The sequence below is a fragment of the Oncorhynchus clarkii genome, chromosome 32 (genome assembly GCF_045791955.1).
Source record: "Oncorhynchus clarkii lewisi isolate Uvic-CL-2024 chromosome 32, UVic_Ocla_1.0, whole genome shotgun sequence".
NCBI classification, from domain to species: domain Eukaryota; kingdom Metazoa; phylum Chordata; class Actinopteri; order Salmoniformes; family Salmonidae; genus Oncorhynchus; species Oncorhynchus clarkii.
The window spans coordinates 26,157,156-26,181,257 of record NC_092178.1 but is presented as its reverse complement, the minus strand read 5'-3'; the positions used below and the strand labels follow the sequence as shown (position 1 = coordinate 26,181,257).

General features: G+C 44.1%; 1 protein-coding gene across 3 annotated transcripts in view; it reads right to left on the bottom strand.

Annotated features, from left to right (window-relative positions):
• Positions 1-20,180, bottom strand: part of LOC139392029 (collagen alpha-1(XXII) chain-like) — a 70,678-nt gene extending 50,498 nt beyond the window's left edge. For all 3 annotated transcript variants that reach the window (XM_071139674.1, XM_071139675.1, XM_071139677.1), the window contains exons 1-5: positions 19,233-20,180; positions 16,766-16,912; positions 16,069-16,635; positions 6,102-6,182; positions 1,612-1,723 (exon numbers count right to left, since the gene is read on the bottom strand). In XM_071139674.1, coding sequence (XP_070995775.1) covers positions 1,612-1,723; positions 6,102-6,182; positions 16,069-16,635; positions 16,766-16,859 — 854 coding nt within the window. In that variant the 5' untranslated portion in view covers positions 16,860-16,912; positions 19,233-20,180. The remainder of the gene's footprint in view (positions 1-1,611; positions 1,724-6,101; positions 6,183-16,068; positions 16,636-16,765; positions 16,913-19,232) is intronic.
• Positions 20,181-24,102: the final 3,922 nt, after the last annotated feature.

Genomic DNA, 24,102 nt, shown 5'->3' with positions numbered 1-24,102 from the left:
CCCTAACCATAATCTAACACTAGCCCTTACCCTAACCATAATCTAACACTAGCCCTTACCCTAACCATAATCTAACACTAGCCCTTACCCTAACCATAATCTAACACTAAACCCTAACCCTAACCTTAAACCCTACCCTTACCCTAACCATAATCTAACACTAGCCCTTACCCTAACCATAATCTAACATTAGCCCTTACCCTAACCTTAGACCCTACCCTTACCCTAACCACAATCTAACACTAGCCCTTACCCTAACCATAATCTAACACTAAACCCTAACCCTAACCTTAAACCCTACCCTTACCCTAACCATAATCTAACACTAGCCCTTACCCTAACCATAATCTAACACTAGCCCTTACCCTAACCTTAGACCCTACCCTTACCCTAACCACAATCTAACACTAGCCCTTACCCTAACCATAATCTAACACTAAACCCTAACCCTAACCTTAAACCCTACCCTTACCCTAACCATAATCTAACACTAGCCCTTACCCTAACCATAATCTAACACTAGCCCTTACCCTAACCTTAGACCCTACCCTTACCCTAACCATAATCTAACACTAGCCCTTACCTTAACCATTTTTTAATGTCAACTTCAAAGGGGTAGGGATGGTAGCAAGGACCGCTCAAAAACACCCATCACTAAAACTGAGGAGTGAACTGAAGTGAAGATGAAATTGGGCAACTCTTGGAAAGCAGTGGAAGTTGATGAAAACTATTATTACAGGTGTGATGATACTGATGGTGTGTCGAGACTGATGATTTGTTGACAACTGTAGCTAAGCGTACCCAGCTACGGACAGAAGTGACTTCACGTAGCAGGTTAGTAGAATTAACGCAGCAGGTTTAGGTTAGGAAAAGGGTTAGGGTTAAGCTTAGCTAAAATGCTATAGGGGTCAACAACAGTTATTCGGATAGCCACTCTAGCTATAATCTCATGTGGATGCTAGCAAGCTAGGTAGTGCTAGGTATCAACAGCCAATCTAGTAGGGTCTGGAAGCTATTGTGAGCTTAGATTGGTCAGTAGCGTTGCAATATTGCAGAGTATTGTATAAAGTTCAGCTTTCCCCAATGGTCCCCCACCCACTTCACTTCCCTCCATTGAAAATGAATGGGGCTCTGTTGTTTCATCACCACCAATGTGTTATGTTGAAATGCAATGTTATACCCGAAGCGGTGTGCTGGTAGCCACAGCCATAAAAACCATCAGTATCATAACCCCTGAACCCATTGGAAGCCATTTTAAAATGTAGCCTGTAAAAGCGTTTACACAAGCAGCCCAATTCTGAATTTTGTCCAATCATAGTCAAAGAGCTGATCTGATTGGTAAAATACCAATTAGTAGAAACAAAAGTAAGGAATTTGGCTTCCTGTGTAAACCTAAAGGTAGAAACGTGTTGGTGTTATCAATAATGACGTTTTTTTTCTAGACTTCCACTGCCCTCAAACAGTTGAAATGTGTCTTCACTTTGTATTAGGATAGGAAGATTGTGATGGAAGACCTGTCAGCAACTCAACTCAACTCAATCAATGTACGCTGCAGCCTGGGAATTAAATGTAGCCCTACTTGTCACAGCAAATAAAGAATTGTTCACTCACTCTGTCTGTTGTACAATAGGCATGGTCCCTAGTCGAACGTAGGAGCTCTGGCCCTCATCAAACTTTGGTCCCAGTATGTTTTCCACTTTGAAGTATTCCATCAGGTCGAACCCTGCAACAGACGGGACAGAAAATAACATGATTAGCTTGGAGTTGTAGCTGAGTAAATCAAATCATTGAAGTGCTTTGTAGAACTTTCTTCTGCTCACCAACAGAGGGAGCACTGATCATGACGAGGCCAGAGCAACACACTAGATCCCATCAAAAAGAGCTATAGGTTGAAAATGACTGACAGATAGATAGATCGATAATATTTACTGTATACTGTTTCTCACAATATATATATATATATATATATATATATATATATATATATATATATATATATATATATATATATATATATATATATTATTAATTACATGTGTGTGTGTGTGTGTGTGTATCCTTACTAGCTAGTCAGATTGCAGTTAAAAAAAAAATTGGGGGGGGGTTGAGAGAGAGAGAGCCACAAGGAGTCGCTAAAACACAATGGGACAAGGACATCCCAACTCAATTGTGGGCCACCCCTAACCCGGATGACGCTGGGCCAATTGTGGGCCACCTCATTGGTCTCCAGGTCACGGTTGGCTGGGACACAGCCCGGGATCAAACCCAGATCTGTAGGAACACCTCTAGCACTGAAATGCAGTGCCTCAGACCGTTGCGCCACGCGGGAGGCCCCTGGGAAAAGAAAAGTTACAGACAGAAGGAAATCCTCTCTGTAGTTTGTGGTTGATCGATAGAGTAGCCATTTGACTTCCCAGACTGGTTTAATTTTTTTATATTATTTAACTAGGCAAGTCAGTTAAGAACAAATTCTTATTTTCAATGATGGCCTAACCCTAGTGGGTTAACTGCCTGTTCAGGGGCAGAACGACAGATTTGTACCTTGTCAGCTCAGGGGTTTGAACTTGCAACCTTCTGGTTACTAGTCCAACGCTCTAACCACTAGGCTACCCTGCCACCCCAGGAGACGTAGGGTCTCCTACCATTCAGCAATCCTGTTGAACAAATGGCGAGATTGACTGGTGCTATCACCAATCAGAGTGAGAGGAACCCTTTTAGTCACTCAGTATGCCTAACCCATTTACATCTGAGTGTTGAGAGATAGACATTGGTTGTCTGGTCTGACCCAACTTGGTGAATAAATATTGAGAAGAGTCAGCAGAGAACCATAGAACCATAGATTGGCAACCATGATATCCCCACTGTGTGTAATTATAAAGCGACCATCACGGCAGCCTAGCCCAGCGCTCAAATGTTACCATCTGTCCGGATCAAAATAATGCATTGTGTCTTTCTCTTCCCCAGTCACTGCACTCATTTGGCGTTCCCCACAGAGCCAGGTCGACCCATTGGCCGTCTCTGGATGTTCAGAATAACTTTTTGGAGGATGATGATTATACAGCATCCTCTGCCAATCCAAATTACAGGTCTGTGCTACAGCCCGGCTTGTCCTTAAAGCCACGGGACTCAACGAGTGCACAGAGCACGGAGAATATTTGCACAGTGCAGCACGATGACAGAAGAGAAAACAGAGCTATTAAAAACCTCACAGCTAGATTATGGGTAGTTGGGTACCTCCTTGACCACGACCCACCCAGATTACATCTGATCTCCAAGTGTTTCCCCTACCATAATTGTCTAGGCGGGGTGGGGCGGGGCAGCTAACCCCACAGACCAGTAGACCTGTCTGTCTGACTGTCTGAGTAAGTCACACGTTCTTGCTATGAGATGAAGTAGATAGATGCAGTAGGTCAGAGGAATGTTTATGATCTCAGACAGTTGATGGGTTATGGGGTCCAACAGCATGCTATGACAGGCCTCTTGGGGCACCTGTATGTTTTAAGGTCACTTGTTTGTTTGCTGCTAATGGTGTATCTGCAGCCTGTGTGCTTTGCCACCTGCTTGTACTCTTCAGTAGCACTCTCACATGACCGCCTTCATAATGGAACTTAACTGCCCCCTGAACAATGTGAAGTATCACATATTGACATCCGCAAGGCTTATTTCTTCTGAATCATGTCCACATAGGAAATGTGATTCAAATCTAGCTGAGAAAACGTGTACTGTAGCCTGATTAAAACTCTCTCAAGAGTGATTCTCTAGAGCACTCATAGCAAACTGCAGTCTAGACTATAACTTATGAATGATATCTGCATTCATAGGATGAAACAGCAGGTTATTCAAGCTGGTCCTAAGTCAAACAAACAGTGCAAATGCAATTTGCCCCACTTTTATTGTGAATTATGCCAGACTGTATTTACAGGACAACAGGACCATGGGCTGCAGTACTGAGATCAGATGGATAGCATTAGTAAACTCCCTGCCCCTGGTTCTTGGGCCCTGCTAGCATTGCCATAGTGACTTGATTGTTGTTTAAAAGGGTGTGTCCTCTACAAACCACATTAATATGGTGGGTGGCTAACCCTGAAAACCCTTACACACAAACACACTCGCACACACACACACACGCAGCTGTTCCATTGGAGCACCAATGACATAATTGCAAATAGGAGCGTATTTTAGACCTCTGCCATTTAAACAAGTGGAGTTTAATGTCCTCTGGCAGTACATCTATTTAACAGACAAACCTAGTGGGCCTGATATCTAGCGAGGCCAGAATAAGGGTCCACTTAGTTTAAGCTCCCGCAGAAATGCCACAAATACAGTGGTGTGTGTGTGTGTGTGTGTGTGGGGGGGGGGGGGGGGATTAACCCATATCTGCCAATCAATCAAACCCACACTGAGATCTGCCTGAACAATTCAGGTAAATGTAATATACTGTATATGAAATAAAACATACTTGCCATTTAAGAGACACTTTTATCCAAAGGGACTTTATAACAACACATTTATTGTAGTTGTGAATGGGAAGCATCTTCAAACAACTTTGGCTGCATAGTTCTAGTGATTTATCCAGATTTCTTCCTCTTTATATTGCAGTTTATAGTAAAGGCCCAGCCACATAATTAGAACTGGTGTGTATACTAGAGGATGTGATGTATCCAGTCTAGTCAGTGGGAACCCCCGGAGGAACTGTCGTTTCAAACACCAGAAACAAACGCAGCTCTGCCAGAAGGCCTCAGCTTCTCAGACAGGTTTACGACCTACGTTGTTAAACCTCTGTTCTTCCCCAGATAGGGTTTTCTTGAACTTGGCTGAAAAGCTGTTTCAGTGTGTAGCTCCACATGACTGAGTTAGGACTCGGTCCCCGAATGCCCTAGACTACTCCCCCAGGGGTCTTATCCGCTAAGGGCTTGTAAGTGTGCAGGCTTTTGTTCCAGCCATGCAGTAACACCTCATTTAGCTAATCAGTCTTATATGAAAACGATTATTTTGGCTAGATGAAATTGGCCTCCTCTGCCTTTTGCACTAGATGGTGGTATCAAAACCTTGACTTTTGAGTGAAAAGATGTAGGTTGTGGCAGTTGACCCTAAATCACTCAGGAGAAGTAAAGGAAAAATAATTAAGCAGTAAAACTCTGAAGTATGTTATTGCAATTATTCACACTGCTTTGACACGCTAGGTTACGAAGCAATTTACCATTTTGAACAGCCTGTAAATTAAAAATGTCTCACTGCTTGATATTCTCTAAGATCAGATGCCATTACTCCAATACTTGATATTTTACGCGTTTCACACTAGATTTGACCGTTTCCTCTCCCCAGGTAAAGAGGCTGTAGCAGGAGTCAGACATCCCTCCTGCTCCGTGTCTGTTTTTCCGCTTAGCATGATGAATGTGAGTGGGAGGCATACAGTAGACAGGAACTCTGATCCCTTAAGACTGTAAGACAACATCCTACCTATCTGGTTAAGCAATACTGCTCCACATTTCTCAGAAACTATTTTTTATATAAATACCCACTGAAAATAGAGACCACTAGAACAACTTGAACCTGCTAAGGTGCTTTGATATAACCAGTAAATACAGAACTAGACCATAATAATCAATTTGAAGTTGTCATAGTTGTCATTCAGTAAAACGTCCCACCTTCTCTTGTAGTTGGATGGAAAGTCTGTGGTTCAACACAAGGGAAGTAGGCTGCTTCATGGACAAGCTTTGATACTTTTTGTAACATTATAACAACAGGAAACTAGTACCAGCAAACGGATAAATGAATAGGTATGTTTTGGCTAGGTTCAAGTACATTTCCCTTCGTGTTCTCGAAGGAAGGTCTGGAGTGATAGAGGAGAGGGTAGAGAAAGTAATTTAGCAATTCATTTACCATCTGGTCTTAGTACAAATGTTCATGAAAAACAGGTATTTGTGTAGTGGGCCTATTTTCAGACGTTGTTATTCACCATGATTGCATAGATATCCAATGATACTTGCAGTCAGATGAAAGATACATGGCACTTTAGTTTTTAACCATTCTTTTAGATGAATGTGAAACATTCACAAAAGTTTATCAGTCAAAAGGGGAGAAAAAAAATCTGTTTTTACCTGGAACTTCCTCCAATCCATAACTGGTACTGTTGGGTTTGAAGCGGTCTGGTTGGACCTTCATATTGGGGCACAGCACGTCTGAGGAGAGAGCAGAAGAGCAGAATTAGATTGGAGTAACAGAGAATCTTATTTTGATCTGTTTATGCCTTCCATATGCAGTAATTCAAGTAAACACTTTGTCATTTGTCTTAAGCTGCAAGAATGCACACTTGGATTTACGTAGTCAATAAATCAATGTTCACAGTGTGGAGAAAAAAAAATCTTATACAGAATGCAATCTTTGACCTATCCTAAAAACCTAGATAACCTGTTTTCATTCAATAGAATCATTAGTTTTAACTAGATGATCTGAGTTATGAAGGGCGTGTCCCATTGAAACGGGATTCCTCATTGAAACTATCGGTAGATACTCCAGTAGGAGTACAGTGCCTTGCAAAAGTATCCATTCCCCGTGGCTTTTTTCCTATTTTGTTGCATTACAACCTGTAATTTAAACTGATTTTTATTTGGATTTCATGTAATGGACATACACAAAATAGTCTAAATTGGTGAAGTGAAATTTTAAAAAGTATTTGTTTAAAAAAATGGTACATGTATATCTATCTATTCACCCCCTCAGCTATGATGCCCCTAAATAAGATCTGGTGCCACCAATTACCTTCAGAAGTCACATAATTAGTTAAATAAAGTCCACCTGTGTGCTGTCTAAGTGTCCCATGACCTGTCATATGATCTCAGTATAAAAACACCTATTCTGAAAGGCCCCAGAGTCTGCAACACCACCAAGCAAGGGGCAGCACCAAGCAAGCGACACCATGAAGACCAAGGACCTCTCCAAACAGGTCAGGGACAAAGTTGTGGAGAAGTACAGATCAGGGTTGGGTTATAAAAAATATCAGAAACTTTAAACATCCCATGAAGCACCATTAAATCCATTATTAAAAAATGGAAATAATATGGCACCACAACAAACCTCCCAAAAGATGTCCACCCACCAAAACTCACAGACCAGGCAAGGAGGGCATTAATCAGAGAGGCAACAAAGAGACCAAAGATAACCCTGAAGGAGCTGCAAAACTCCACAGCGGAGATGGGAGTATCTGTCCATAGGACCACTTTAAGCCGTACACTCTACAGAGCTGGGCTTTACAGAAAAGTGGCCAAAAAAAGCCATTGCTTGAAGAAAAAAATAGGCATAAAGGTATGTGGGAGACTCCCAAACATATGGAAGAGGGTACTCAGATCAGATGAGACTAAAATGTAGCTTTTTGGCCATCAAGGAAAACGCTATGTCTGGCGCAAACCCAACACCTCTCATCACCCTGAGAATACCATCCCCATAGTGAAGCATGATGGTGGCTGCATCATGCTGTGGGGATGTTTTTCATTGGCCGGGAATGGGAAACTGGTCAGAATTGAAGGAATGATGGATGGCGCTAAATACAGGGAAATTCTTGAGGGAAACCTGTTTGTCTTCCAGAGATTTGCGACTGGGACAGAGGTTCACCTTCCAGCAGGACAATGACCCTAAGCATACTGCTAAAGCAACACTCGAGTGGTTTAAGCGGAAACCTTTAAATGTCTTGGAATGGCCTAGTCAATGCCCAGACCTAAATCCAATTGAGAATCTGTGGTATGACTTAAATATTGCTGTACACCAGCAGAACCCATCCAACTTGAAGGAGCTGGAGCAGTTTTGCCTTGAAAAATGGGCAACAATCCCAGTGGCCAGATGTGCCAAGCTTATAGAGACATACCCCAAGAGACTTGCAGCTGTAATTGCTGCAAAAGGGGACTCTACAAAGTATTCACTTTTGGGGGGGGGGGGGGGGGGGGGGGGGGGGGGGTGAATAGTTATGCACGTTCAAGTTTTCAGTTTTTTTGTCTTACTTCTGGTTTGCATGTTGTGTAAATCAAATGTTAAAAAAAAAATGGAAATCCATTTTAATTCCAGGTTGTAAGGCAGAAAATAGGAAAAATGCCAAGGGGGTGAATCGCAAGCCACTGGAGCGATGCATGCACCATTCCCAGCGGTGACAGTTTTAGACTCACACACATACATACCTCACAGGCCTGGGATGGCCAAGTGATGCCAGTGGTGACAGATAGGAAAGGCAACAGCCCCACTCAGGGTTAGTTTACATTGGCAGAGAAGTCTTTTTTATTTGTAGGAGGGAAGATGCCATCCTGACTTGTCTATGTGTTGTTGCTGGGGTAACAGGTATCAATGCTGCTGACACAATGGGATGGGTCCTTTGTATGATGTTCAAACTGGGATGGAAGCTAGTGGCTCAGTTGGAGACAGTGGAGGCTGGTGGGAGGAGCTATAGGAGGATGGGCTCATTGTAATGTCTTGATCGGAATACATGTAACCATATCAAACATATGAACCCATATGTTTGACTCCATTTATTCCATTCCAGCCATTACAATGAGCCCGGCCTCCTATAGCTCTTCCCACCAGCCTCCTCTGGTTGGAGAGGGGTATACTGTAAATGTATTGTACATTTCTTTGCCCATCTCACTCTACTTTCGTGGAATGCTGCACAGTTTGTTGTAGGATGTTCATGTGCAGAAACAGGCATATTAGAAACACCAATTCTCATTCCATTGATCTCTATTAGTAAAATCTCTGAAATAGTTGTCAGCTATGACGACTGAGAGGAGAGCAGACACATTGACACTAAAAGGTGCTGAAGGTGAAATTATTGAAATTCTTAAGACTAGAGGAATTCAGTTTTAACTCACATTATTGCATTTGAACTGTGATGCTATGATAAATTGGCATGAGAATAATTAACGGCACTTAACCAAATGTATTGTTAATCTGTGTGTGTGCATGTGTGTGCATGTGTGCATGCGTGTGTGGTGCATGTGAACTTGTGCGTGTGTACAGCAGGCAGAAACCCAAACCACGGAGCAGATTGTGTCTCTGATGATCATACACTATCAGACCCTGTAATTTTCTTTAATTGCGGCTATAAAAAGGACTTTGTTGAGTTAAGGAGGCATTAACTTTACTATGGACGGAATGGCTCCGTCTCTTGACATGCCTTGTTCTTTCTAACTGCAGAGTCAAGTGCATAATGTCCTGCGAAAATTCAGGTAGACAGTTTATCCCTGGTAGACTGTTACAGTGTGTCACAGTGTTTGTGCCTGGCTGCCATAATACGTTTTTTACTGTGGCAGAAAAGGACATTTGCAACCAATCATTTCTACATTTGATTTGGTGTCTCTGTGATGTGTTTGTTGTTTGATTGTTTGTTTTTGTACCCTTAATTGCTTTTTTTTTACATTTTACTTTTTAAACTTTTATTTTAAAGGAAAATTCCACCCCAAAACTATCTTTTGGTATTTGTTTCATTAGTCCATTGCTGATATAGTCCCAAAATGTTTTAGATGTCAGCAATCAAATTTTCAAGATATACATTTGAATGCGGATGTATGTACTACGGTTGGAGTCATTAAAACTCGTTTTTCAACCACTCCACAAATTTCTTGTTAACAAACTATAGTTTTGGCAAGTCGGTTAGGACATCTACTTAGTGCATGACTCAAGTTATTTTTCCAACAATTGTTTACATACAGATTATTTCACTTATAATTCACTGTATCACAATTCCAGTGGGTCAGAAGTTGACATACAATATGTTGACTGTGCCTTTAAACAACTTGGAAAATTCCAGAAAACTATGTCATGGCTTTAGAAGCTTCTGATAGGCTAATTGGCATAATTTGAGTCAATTGGAGGTGTACCTGTGGATGTGTATTTCAAGGCCTACCTTCAAACTCAGTGCCTCTTTACTTGACATCACGAGAAAATCAAAAGAAATCAGCCAAGACCTCAGGAAAAAATTGTAGACCCCCACAAGTCTGCTTCATCCTTGAGAGCAATTTCCAAATGCCTGAAGGTACCACATTCATCTGTACAAACAATCGTACGCACGTATAAACATCATGGGACCGTGCAGCCATCATACCACTCAGGAAGGAGACGTGTTCTGTCTCCTAGAGATGTACGTACTTTGGTGCGAAAAATGCAAATCAATCCCAGAACAACAGCAAAGTACCTTGTGAAGATGCTTGAGGAAACAGGTACAAAAGTATCTATATCCACAGTAAAACGAGTCCTATATCAACATAACCTGAAAGGCCGCTCAGCAAGGAAGAAGCCACTGCTCGAAAACCCGCCATAAAAAAAAGCCAGACTACGGTTTGCAACTGCGCATGCGGACAAAGATTGTACTTTTTGGAGAAATGTCCTCTGGTCTGATGAAACAAAAATAGAACTGTTTGGCCATAATGACCATTGTTATGTTTGGAGGAAAAAGGGGGAGGCTTGCAAGCCGAAGAATACGATCCCAACCGTGAAGCACTGGGGTGGCAGCATCATGTTGTGAGAGTGCTTTGCTGCAGGAGGGACTGGTGCACTTCACAAAATAGATGGCATCATGAGGTAGGAACATTATGGGGATATATTGAAGCAACATCTCAAGACATCAGTCAGGAAGTTAAAGCTTGGTCACAAATGGGTCTTCCAAATGGACAATGACCCCAAGCATACTTCCATAGTTGTGGCAAAATGGCTTAAGGACAACAAAGTCAAGTTATTGGAGTGGCCGTCAAAAAGCCCTGACCTCAATCCCATTGAACATTTGTGGGCAGAACTGAAAAAGCGTGTGCAAGCAAGGAGGCCTACAAACCTGACTCAGTTACACCAGCTCTGTCAGGAGGAATGGACCAAAATTCACCCAACTTATTGTCGGAAGCTTGTGGAAGGCTACCCAAAATGTTTGACCCAAGTTAAAGAATTTAAAGGCAATGCTACCAAATACGAATTGATTGTATGTAAACTTCTGATCCACTGGGAATGTGATGAAAGAAATAAAAGCTGAAATAAATAATTCTCTCTACTATTATTCTGACATTTCACATTCTTAAAATAAAGCGGTGATCCTAACTGACTTAAACCAGGGAATTTTTACTAGGATTAAATTTCAGGAATTGTGAGAAACTGAGTTTAAACATATTTGGCTAAGGTGTATGTAAACTTCCTACTTCAACTGTGTATACAGTACCAGTTTGCTGGTGACACTGTCCGTGATTTATTTAGAATTCATGGCACACTTAACCAGCATGTCTACCACCGCATTCTGCTTTGCGTATTATTGGGACTACCATTTGTTTTTCAACAGGACAATGACCCAAAACACACCTCCAGGCTGTGTAAGGGCTATTTGACCAAGGAGACTGATGGAGTGCTGCATCAGATGACCTGGTCTCCACAATCACCCGAACTCAACCCGATTGAGATGGTTTGGGATGAGTTGGACCACAGAGTAAAGGAAGCAGCCAACAAGTGCACAGCATATGTGGGAACTCCTTCAAGACTGTTGGAAAAGTATTCCAAGTGAAGCTGGTTGAGAGAATGCCAAGAGTGTACAAAGCTGTCATCAAGGCAAAGGGTGGCTACTTTGAAGAATCTAAAATCTAAAATATTTTTTGATTTGTTTAACACTTTTTTGGTAACTACATGATTCCATATGTGTTATTTCATAGTTTTGATGTCGTCACTACAGTACCAGTCAAAAGTTTGGACACACCTACTCATTTCAGGGTTTTTCTTAATTTTTACTATTTTCTACCTTGTTGAATAATAAAGAAGAAATTAAGAAAAACCCTGGAATGAGTAGGTGTGTCCAAACTTTTGACAGGTACTGTGTATATATATATATATAAATATATATATATATATATATATATATATATATTTAAAATACAGAAATATAGACAGTATGATGCATTTTGCATCATAAGATGCTGTATTGTGAAAGTTACATGTCTTGAAAACTTGAGTGCTGACATGCAAAACATTTTGAGACTATATTAACAACTGACTAATGAAACAAATACCAGAATATAGTTTTGGTGTGGATTTGTCCTTTATTTAAGCATTTCCAAACATGTAAACCAAATAGGCTTTGCTGGTGGTTATAGGATGTATTTAATTCAGTTTGTAAAGAGATGGTTGGAGTAATACTACATACCTATTTTGGCCAACAGTTACAATGCTAGCTTTGAAAGGACAGCTGTGCATCACTGTGTTTTAAGATTCCGCCATAACTGAAGGTCTGAGACTGTGCTCACTGCAGAGCTAGCCACTCCCTCTCCTTGTGGCCCAACAGCTATAATTTAAAGATCCACCTCAGAGTTAAAATGGAAGCAATGCAGGGCAGAGCCCTTAACATTTTTGGGCCCAGTGGTATCTCATAGGTCTCATACACCAGCAGTAACATACAATGCAAAAGCAGCATGTCCTAATCAAGTTGAGCTGAATCTGCATTTTGGGGTTTACCATACTGTATGTCTGTCGCTGAGGGACAAGATAGAGCCATGAGAAAACAAGTTTTGATCAGTCATGGAAGTAAAAGTGCTGAAAACAAATTGGCTCAACATTTCAAAAGAAGACGGAGAACAAGCTATGAAGGGAAAATACTGACGTTTTGGTGCAGGTACAGCCGAATAGCACGTAAATAATATTGTTACTACCAGGTTTCCATCCAACCTTTTTATGAGAGTGAAGTACAGTACATGTCGGATAACACATTTAAAGACAGGCCTGATGGAAACAGAATATTGGTCGGTAAACTTTCCAAATGTTGACAAAACAAAGTAGGCTAGACAAGGTGGGATATTTTTATGTTGATAAAATTTATTATGCAAAAAAGTGGCTGTGGAAACATCTTTAAGCGCAAATATTGATATAATAACTATCATATCGAAGTAAACTTAGAGTCACGCGATTAAGTTGTGTGTGGTCCTCCCGCTACGACTTCGGAAAGCATGCAGTTTATTAGACTACAGATTAAATATGTTTTGTTGAACTTCACAGGGTGGTGAAAGTGCAAAGTGATGAGCTTGATGCTCCAGGGTCTTATTCTGGTGACATGATGATTGAGGCTTGGCTGCCATTCAGAACAATTGAAAAAGATTTTGCTCTTTTTGTCCATAATAATCTCATCATGTAGGCTATACCCACACTGTATCTGTGAGCTGTTGGCTACAGTGCACTTGCCAAGACCAGAGAGAGCACATTCACTATATAACGCAACATTCTTTGTGACAAAACCATCAGTAGAGTTGGAAATGCGATTGAAACACATTTAACTTGTATTTTTTATTTTGTAGATGGGGAATTTAACTGCAAAAGTTATTTTTATGTGCGTTACGTCATCATGCACAGCCTTTAATCTGCAACAAGTCAATTGGATGGAAACACATTTCTGAGGGGGAAATGTGCATATAGTTCCCATGCAGCTTTTAGACTTTCGCATGAAAATCTATTGGCAATTGGATGGAAACACATTTCTGAGGGGGAAATGTGCATATAGTTCCCATGCAGCTTTTAGACTTTCGCATGAAAATCTATTGGCAATTGGATGGAAACACATTTCTGAGGGGGAAATGTGCATATAGTTCCCATGCAGCTTTTAGACTTTCGCATGAAAATCTATTGGCAATTGGATGGAAACCTAGCTATTGTCTAGCATAATGTTGCGATATATTGTCAAAAATAACATCCCAATATGTAACTGTATCGATTTGTTTTTGGCGCCATCACTAATTAACTCTGGGAAAGAGATTTCTGCGGGAGAATGGATATGCCATGTCATGGGTGGATTGCGAGGTCATGCAAGGTCAAGTGTGTCCATGCTCTTGTATCAACAGGAAACATAGTGGATCAGATGATGGGACTTATTTAGCCTGTTGTTTATTATTAAGTTGAACTAAAAACATCTGTAAATGATAGAAACATTTGGTTTAATGAAATACAAAACAATGCTAACTCCTACAAGCCTTGGTTTCCAGATTAGGTAGTCTACAGTGTTATTGCACTTTGCTCAAATCTAAAAGCATAATAGCCCTAATTTGTCTAGTGGACTTCTATGGTTCCCAAAAATATAATCAAAAACATTCAACTGAAAACAGGCTCTAACTAAGGAGTGTACCTAATTCAGTCTACTGTATTACCTCATAAGTACAATTATGGCTGTTGAATAGTCTTTGATTTGGCAAAGACGCCTTTCTCGTTCACTGAGGTTTAGTTCAAGTTAAAAGGTTTCTGTGTTTATATATATATTCTCTCAGCACTGTGTTTAACGGTGGTGGTAATGTTAGATGAAAAGGTGAAAACATACAACGTGGAATTCATAAACTGCTCTTTAGGACCTACTTGAAACTTTAGAACTGTAATTTGCAGGGCAAAAATAACTTGGGCCGCTCTGTGCGGTGCCCACTTATATTCTTAGATACACTAACATGGTGATCCTAGAGATTACAGAAGGAACAATTTTGGGTGGCGAATTAACTAGTTGTCCAAGGTAAAGAGGTTCTGTGTAGTGAGCCCTGAGTACCCTTATCCCCATATTGTAATAGATTGAATGTCTGAAAGCATGTGCCATTACGACTAGAGAGGAATGTATAGACTGACTTCAAGGTGGGTATATTAACATTGGAATCTGTGGTCTCAGAGGGAAGGGTCAGGGTTAAGAGCTTCCAAAGGAATCTCCTAGCATCCTGCCAAACTCAAGTGGTTAAAGTATTGCTACACAAGGACACCTGTCTGACTTAAATAAAGAATAGAGGCTCTGATTACAGTGTGATTCTGAGTTAACACTAAACACAGCTCTGAGTAATTGTACTACCCTGTTGTGCTTTTTAGCAGTAAATGAGATTATGTATGTGCATCCAAAATGGCATGAAATTCCCTACATAGTGCACTACTTTTGACCAATGGGGTGGCATTTCAGAGAGGCTATGTTGAAATGGTGGTCCAACACTTATCTTGTGACGAGGCCCACATCGTAAGGTACAGCTGTGTGACCGTGTCATTTCATCTTCCTTATTTACTGTCAGGGTTTCAGGCAGGTTAGTGCTATCCGGTATCCATGGGACGTCCCTACCCTAAACCTTCACCAGAGTTTCTAAACCATACTGTGCTGTCTTTGCCCTAACCCTAACCTTAACCCATATCCTTACCCTAACCATAACTCTTCCCTAACCATTTTAAATGTCAACTTTAATACGGTGACGTCAGAGTTGAGAGGTCCCAAGGATTCCGTTGAGACGCTACAGTTTCAGGCACACGCTGCTTTCCTGTTCAGATCATTTTAGTGGGGAATGCAAACTCTGGAGTGTGAAGCATCCAACCAATCGTATTCCACCTCCTGTCCTGAACATACAATATATACTCACTACTCCACTTTCCTCACCAGCCCAGAGCCGTCCCAGACCACTCACCTCACTGTTTTAGCATTTGAATACAGTACGGTATATACGTGTTGCTATTTTAATGACATTTGTAACATTTGTACTGAACGTTTCCCTGTCGGGGGATGTGTAGTAGTGTAGCTGGGTCCTGGAGAAGACATTGAGGTTAGAGTAATTCAGGCTATCCAGCGTTCCACACCTCTTACCCAAGTCACTGGGGCAAGTGGCCACAAAAATGTAATTTATGAGCCGATCTATGCTTAACGCCCACGCCTCACACATATCATGTCACACTCGTCTTAGTCGAGAGGAAAGCCAGTTGAAATGGCTCATGTACTGTAATTGAATTAAGGTGTGTGGTGGAGTTTTGGGTTAGAGTCTTGGTTAGAGGTGTAAAAGGGTTCGTTTTGGAGTGTAAGTTCAGAGTGATATAGATGGAGATATCTTTAAAGTTCAAAGTCACAGATTGTATAGTAAGAAGGTGGAGGCTTTTGATTGATAGAAATAGCTGCATTTTCAACTGAATTTAAGACCCAATTCTGAAAATCTGATTGTGTATGTAATGTCAACATCTTGTTGGAATCTGTTTTCTCAAAACTGACAAACTAAAGAGTAAAGGCAGTCACAGAAAAATCCTGCACCTGATAATCTACTCTCACAGAGCCTCCTTCTCAGCCTGTGATTGGTTACTTACTCTCACAGAGCCGTCTCCTCAGCCGCCCTCTGATCTTGTCGATGGCGTTAAAGTCTGTCACATGGAACACGTGAGCGTTCTTAGGTTCCGCAGCGATCTCTTCAAGTTCCACCTTCAGAGCCTCCCCGATGCCCACTGCGAACATCCTCACCCCGGCCTTCGCCGCCGCCTTGGAAGGCTCCAACACGTAATCCTGGCTCCTCCCGTCCGTCAGGAGGATAGCCACCTTCTGGATGCCCCTGGCGGCAGGCCTGGCCCCGGCCCGCTCTGTGAAGATGTTGGTGGTGGTGTAGCTTATGGCGTCCCCGGTCATGGTGTTCCCTCCCAGGTAGCGGATGTTCCTGGCGGCCCTCTTCACCTCGTCCATGGTGCTGTACCGTCCCAGGTTGAACTCTGTGGTGGGCCGGTCGCTGTAGCGTACCACGGCCACACGCGTCTTGTCCGGGCCCACGTCGAACGACTCCACCAGGTTGGAGACCCACTGGCGGATCTTCTCAAAGTTCTCCTTCCCCACACTGGACGACGTGTCCAGGATGAACACCAAGTCATAGTGCACGTTCTTACAGCCTGAGAGGAAGTGGATGTTAGAAGTCAGACCTGAGGAATTCCCAGTACTGTACATAAAGATAGTAAGAACCAGGCTTTGGAGAAGAAAACAAATACTTTTGAACCAGCTATTAACAGCTGATGTCCTTACCTGCCCTGCTCTGAGCATCAACCCTCAGTCCTGAGAGTGTCAGGACCAGTATGACCAGGACCAGGGAAGCCCTGCATCCCAGTCGCAGCTCCATATCAGCCTCTGGTCTTTTGAGCTTAGGTTGTGATCACCAACAAAGTCTCCAACCTGTAGACATCAACAGGTCACCATTACAAACTACCAAGAAGCAGACAGGTGTGAGAGACTACTGGGTGTTTTTAGGGCCTAAGCCTCAATATTATCCTTGAGTATTGGAATGCAATATCATGTTAAATGTCTTCTGATTCCGATAAACAGCTTTTCTTTGGGGAATATTGATTTCACAAAAAGCTACAATTCCGTATTCAACTCTCATTTACTCATTTAGGTAGTAGTCAACTAATCGAAATGGACGCATCTCTTCTGGAAGTAGATTGAGGAACGTGTCAGTTGATGCTTTTAGAGAAGGCCAATTGATACCTGACCCAGTGACTAGAGTGACTGGGAGTGAAAGGCACCTGGGTTTTGAATTGGACAGAAATCAGTGACAGTGCTCTAGTGTTATCATGATATTATTAGAACACACACACCAACTCCAATAGAACTTCCTGTGTAGAGAGGTTACAAGAGGTTACAAGGTTGTGTCTCTCATCTGTCATCAACCTCCTCTATATCTTTAAGTCATCCTTACGGGAAGAGTGTCTGTGTGATTTAGCAGCAGTGAACTAAGATCAGAGCCAAATACAGTACAATAAGTCTGTGGGCCCAATGCTACACTGTCATCAGAGGGCTAGACTAGTGGTGTGTGGCGAAAGCTCTGTGTGGCTTTGGTGTATGGAAGTCTGGTGATGTGGCAATGGCTTACCGTTCTCCTTGAACCTTCACAATGCTTTCTTGCTGCTTTATTGCTGCTTTATCCTTTAACACCAAGTGTTATGCAGACCTTGCATAGCAATGACAGGATCATCAAATCCAGGAATACAGCTATGTGAATGTTTTAGTGAAATGGAGGGAAACAGTGGAACCCATTTAAAAAAATGTGTTTGTGAAGGGGATTCCTACTAAGAACTTGGAACATGACCAAGTTAAGTTCTGTTCTAATACGACGTATCCTCTCCTGTCTTGTGCTCTACAGTTACATCATAGGGGAGTGCCCACAGCCACTTAACAATTGTGTGATGTCCTACACTTTGCTTGATTGTCCATTATCCTCCAGCAGCATGGTCAACATGTGAACACCCTGTGCAATCACCATGACGCTGGGTTGAACCTGTAGTCGGGTTAGTTTGGCAGCAGCTGACTTTATCTGATACACCACAGAGCTATTTATGCCCTGGAGCTTTCTTAGGTTTTACTGACACTATTAATGAGCTCAATGCCTACTTAGTGAAATGGCTGCAATTGCTGTAATTAGTGTGTATTTAAAGCTGACCAAAATGAAAATATGTCTCAAGCCATATTGCCTACTGGAAAACTTTTCAGACTTGTAAAAACTATCCACCCATCTACCCGCAATACATATGATAGGCCTACATATTGAATAACTATTCAACAGATGGCTCATCTGAGAGATCAAATTATGAAACTAAGGAAAGGCTACTATGCATTTAGCCTATTTTTGTCCCATCAGATAAGTATTTTGACAATACCGCAGTCCCCACATATACTCCCTAAATCACGTAAGCTTTAAAAGCCTTTCAACATGTTGACTTTGAAATACTTTGAAATAATACAAAAATAAACAGATCAAAAACATTGGGATGTGACTTAGTAAGCAGCCCAAGCCCCAATCCTGAGCCCAGATCTCCCCCGTACAAGCTATGGTCTGTATCCTGTATGGGGCCTGTGCGTTTCCACCTCCTCTCTCAATGGCAGACCAGGGATTACAATCTAAATGTCTATTCCAGAAACCTGACTTCCATCATCCAGGAAATGATGTGAAATCAGAAGGAGTTTTCCAGTCCAAAGGGAAATGAAGATAGACATGGATCCTGTAGCTCCTCCTGACGGAGCATCCAACACGTGGCTCCGCCGAGCTCCTCTCACAAACAATTTATCACAAACAAAAAAATCTAAATGCAAGAAAACGTCAAACTACCCTCCAAAGAAACAATAGAAATAGCCAGAAATAAAACAATTTTAATGGGACAGATTGATTAAACTTCTTACTGCAGTGGGCTAAATCAGGGTCACACAGAGTGTTTCTTGGGAGTCTTAAACAAATCTATTTTGAAGTAAAAGTATACATCACACACATGGATATGGACTTAATAAAAGAAGACATGTCAGGTACAGAGTTTAAATGTATTACATTTTGAGTTTGCATCCCATTATTACACTTTATATCACAGAAGACAGAAATATAACAAACTGTTTGACATAGAAACACCGGATTTTCGGTGTTAAAAAAAACCTAATAAAAAATCTTAATAACATTCCACCCATGAGGCCAATAGGTCATTTGACTGCAGGAAAGTCCTACTCCTACCTGTATTGCAGATCACTTAGTTTCACTGGAGGTCTCTCTCTCGCTCTGTGTGGCTCCTATCCTCCAGTTCTCACTTGTTCCTTAGCTCAGCATTAAGGCACCATCCCCTATCCAACGGTGAATCCCCCAAATGACTTCCTTTACAGGTGCGAAGAAATGCAATCCTAAAATCCACCACGATGTCAATCCAAGTGTTGATAAAAAGTCCAAAGTGAGGTGAGCATCTGCTACAACCTCTTGGATGGGTGGATAGAGAGGGAGGAACTGACTGAAGTTGAAAGTGTAGGGTTTCACTAGTGGACGAGGTGGCTTGTACTGCTCTAGCTAGCTGTTCAGCTCACAGGCATAACAACAACCCTGACAGGCCTGGCCAATTATAGACCAACTTTCTGGATATATTTTAGTCTCTGTTTTTTTTCTTTATGGCTGCCGGAGCTGCGCCCATCTGAAGTGTTGCTGCCCTCAGAAACAGAATGCACACAGCTTCTCTCTCAGCCACCCCGCCTCCTCTGTCCATCCACTCCAACCCTTCAGCCATAACCCTGCCTCAGATATAGCCACAAAAGAGCTGCCCTAGGTGCAGCTGTGGTGATGGGCGCGTGGTGGCCGTGGTGGGATGGGTCTACTCTAGCGGGGAGCTTGCTGTATGGTGGTGAGGGTGTATTTGAGTCAGGAAAATGATTAGCATGTGCTTGAAGCTTTATGTGTCTTGTGCTCCTCCTTGTGCTTGTGCTAATCTGTCTCTTATGTAGTAGAATTGGACAGCGATTTGACATTCTGAAAAGTGCTAAATTATTTAAAACATAGGAAAATGTCTGTTAACCACATTAAGAAGTAATGTTTACTTGTCAGCCATGTTCCCTGCAGGAGGGGGAAAGAAAGGGGAAACAGTGGTCTTGTTCTCCAGTGTTTTGGTTTTTCTCTTTCCCTCTCTCTCTTAGTGAAGTTGCCAGATATCCTGTCAGAATGGCATGTCTCCCTTTCCCCAATTGCTCTCAGAACTCCTCTCCCTCCCCCAGTCGGTCCCCTCTGTGCTGTACACGTCTCTCAGGTTGAGGTGCCTTGTTTGAACTGGAAAGTGATTGATACTGGTAAGTGTATTAAAGTACACAACAGAGTCAACGTTAAAACAACGTTTTGTCCTGGTTGTGTGTTTGCTCAGGGGGAGTTGAGATATGTAAAAAAATAATAATAATAATAATAATGTTGCGATTCACACATGCGTATAATAAAGGACAAATATAAGCATCCAACCAAAATGATTATTATTGTACGTGTAATGCTCCGGGTGTCGTGGGTGTGGAGTCAAATGCAGGAGACAGAGAGTTCAATGCTGCGCGTCTTTTAATCGCACCAATGCACCACAGGGTGCTCACAAAAACGTTACGTTCCCAAAACACAGGGAATCAAAATGTACAAATGGGAAACAACGTGCCTATACCACAGAGCCGAAGGTTTACATAGAAATAATCCCGCACAACAACCAGGCGGGCCGGCTGTCTAATAAAGACAAACTAATTAAACATTCACAGGTGCTACCACTCAACATACAAGGAGGGGAAGGAAAAACAATCAGTGGCAGCTAATAGGCCGGTGACGACGACCGCCGAGCGCCACCTGCCCGGGAAAGGGAAACACCCTCGGTCGGACTCGTGACAGTACCCCCCCTGACGCGTGGCTCCCGCAGCGCGCCGACACCGGCCTCGAGGTCGCCCCGGAGGACGAGGCGCAGGGCGATCCGGATGGAGGCGATGGAAATCCCTCAACATGGAGGGATCCAAGATGTCCCCCACCGGTACCCAGCACCTCTCCTCCGGACCGTACCCCTCCCAGTCCACGAGGTACTGCAGGCCCCTCACCCGGCGTCTTGAGTCCAGAATGGCCCGGATCGTGTACGCCGGGGACCCCTCGATGTCCAGCGGGGGGGGGAGGGACCTCCGGTACCTCACTGTCCTGCAGGGGACCAGCTACCACCGGCCTGAGGAGAGACACATGAAACGAGGGGTTAATACGATAATAGGAAGGGAGTTGTAATCGATAACACACCTCGTTTATCCTCCTCAGGACTTTAAAGGGCCCTACACACTGCGGACCCAGCTTCCGGCAGGGCAAGCGGAGAGGTAGGTTTCGGGTCGAGAGCCAGACCCTGTCCCCCGGTACAAACACGGGGGCCTCACTGCGGTGGCGGTCAGCACTACTCTTCTGCCGTCCACTCGCTTGTCGTAGAGATTCCTGGACGGCCCTCCAGGTCTCCTTGGAGCGCTGTACCCATTCCTCCACCGCAGGAGCCTCGGTCTGGCTCGGATGCCATGGTGCCAGGACCGGCTGGTACCCCAACACACACTGAAAAGGGGACACGTTAGTAGAGGAGTGGCGTAGTGAGTTCTGAGCCATTTCAGCCCAGGGAATGTATCGTGCCCACTCCCCTGGCCGATCCTGGCAATACGACCGCAGAAACCTACCCACCTCCTGGTTCACTCTCTCCACCTGCCCATTACTCTCGGGGTGATAACCGGAGGTCAGGCTGACAGAGACCCCCAAACGTTCCATGAACGCTCTCCATACCCGGGACGTGAATTGGGGGCCCCGATCAGAAACGATGTCCTCCGGCACCCCGTAGTGCCGGAAGACATGGGTGAATAACGCCTCCGCAGTCTGTAGGGCTGTAGGGATACCGGGCAACGGGAGGAGACGGCAGGACTTAGAGAACCGATCCACAATCACCAGAACCGTGGTGTTCCCCTGAGACGGCGGGAGATCGGTTAGGAAATCTATGGACAGATGTGACCATGGCCGCTGTGGAACAGGGAGGGGTTGTAGCTTCCCTCTAGGAAGGTGCCTAGGAGCCTTACTCTGAGCGCACACTGAACAGGAGGAGACATAACCCTTAACGTCCTTAGCCAACGTAGGCCACCAATACCTCCCCTGAAGGCTCCCCACTGTCCTCGTCACCCCAGGGTGACCCGAGGAGGGTAGGACGTGAGCCCACCGAATCAGTTTGTCCCGAACACCAAGCGGCACGTACCTTCGCCCCGCTGGACACTGAGAAGGCGCGGGTTCAGCCCGTAACGCCCGCTCGATGTCCGAGTCCACCTCCCATACCACTGGGGCTACCAGCTTCGAGGCGGGAAGGATGGGAGTAGGTTCGGTGGACCCATCCTCCAAGTCATAAAGGCGGGACAGTGCGTCAGCCTTCACGTTCTGGGAGCCCGGTCTATAAGACAAAGTAAATCGGAACCGGGTGAAGAACATGGCCCACCTTGCCTGACGTGGGTTAAGTCTCCTAGCTGCCCGAATATACTCCAGATTCTGGTGGTCGGTCCAGATGAGAAAGGGGTGTTTAGCCCCCTCAAGCCAGTGTCTCCACACCTTCAGAGCTCTAACCACAGCTAGCAACTCCCGGTCCCCCACATCATAGTTACGCTCCGCTGGGCTGAGCTTCCTTGAGAAGAAAGCGCAGGGTCGGAGTTTTGGTGGCGTACCCGAGCGCTGTGATAGCACGGCACCCACCCCAGCCTCGGACGCGTCCACCTCCACTATGAATGCTAGAGAGGGGTCCGGATGCGCCAACACGGGCGCATCAGTAAACAGCGCCTTCAACTTGTTGAATGCTCCGTCCGCCTCTGCTGACCACTGCAAACGCACCGGGCCCCCCTTCAGCAGTGAGGTGATGGGAGCCGCTACCTGGCCAAAACCCCGGATAAACCTCCGGTAGTAGTTGGCAAAACCCAGAAAACGCTGCACCCCCGAGGTGGAAATGCGATATCCCAGAAAAGAGACGGCTCGTTTAGAGAACACCTATTTCTCAGCCTTGACGTATAGGTCATGCTCCAGCAGTCTACCAAGCACCTTGCGCACCAGAGACACATGCGCGGTGTGAGTGGCCGAGTAGATCAGAATGTCATCGATATAAGCCACCACTCCCTGCCCGCACAGGTCCCTGAGAATCTCGTCTACAAAGGATTGGAAAACGGCTGGAGCATTCTTTAACCCATACGGCATGACGAGGTACTCATAGTGGCCTGATGTAGTACTAAATGCGGTTTTCCACTCGTCTCCCTTCCGAATACGCACCAAACTATACGCGCTCCTGAGATCCAGTTTTGTGAAGAACTGCGCTCCGTGGAACGATTCCACCGCCGTAGCGATGAGAGGTAGAGGGTAACTATACCCCACTGTGATGGCGTTTAGACCTCTATAATCGATACACGGACGCAAGCCTCCCTCCTTTTTCCTCACAAAAAAGAAACTTGAGGAGACGGGTGAAATGGAGGACCGAATGTACCCCTGTCCCAGCGCCTGTCTCCATTGCCAACGTCTCCTCCTGGGACAGCGGGTACACGTGACTCTTGGGAAGCGCAGCGTCTACCTGGAGATCTATCGTACAATCCCTTCCCGGTCGATAAGGTGGTAATTTAGTCGCTTTCACTTTACTGAAAGCGATTGCCAAATCGGCATACTCGGGGGGAATGCACACCGTGGAACCCTGGTCTGGACTCTCCACCGACGTGGCACCGATGGAAACTCCCAAACACCTTCCAGAACACTCCTCTGACCACCCCTGGAGAACCCCCTGTTTCCACGAAATTTTAGGATTGTGCCGGGCCAGCCAGGGAGTCCCCAGCACCACTGGAAACGCAGGCGAGTCAATAATAAAGAAACTGATACGCTCCCTATGATTCCCCTGCGTCACCATGTCCAGTGGGACCGTGGTCTCCCTGACCATCCCTGACCCTAATGGCCGGCTATCTAGGGAGTGCACGGGGAAAGGAGAATCTATCGGCACCAGCGGAACCCCTAACTTAAGGGCGAGTCCGCGATCCATAAAGTTCCCAGCTGCGCCTGAATCGACGAGCGCCCTATGCTGGGA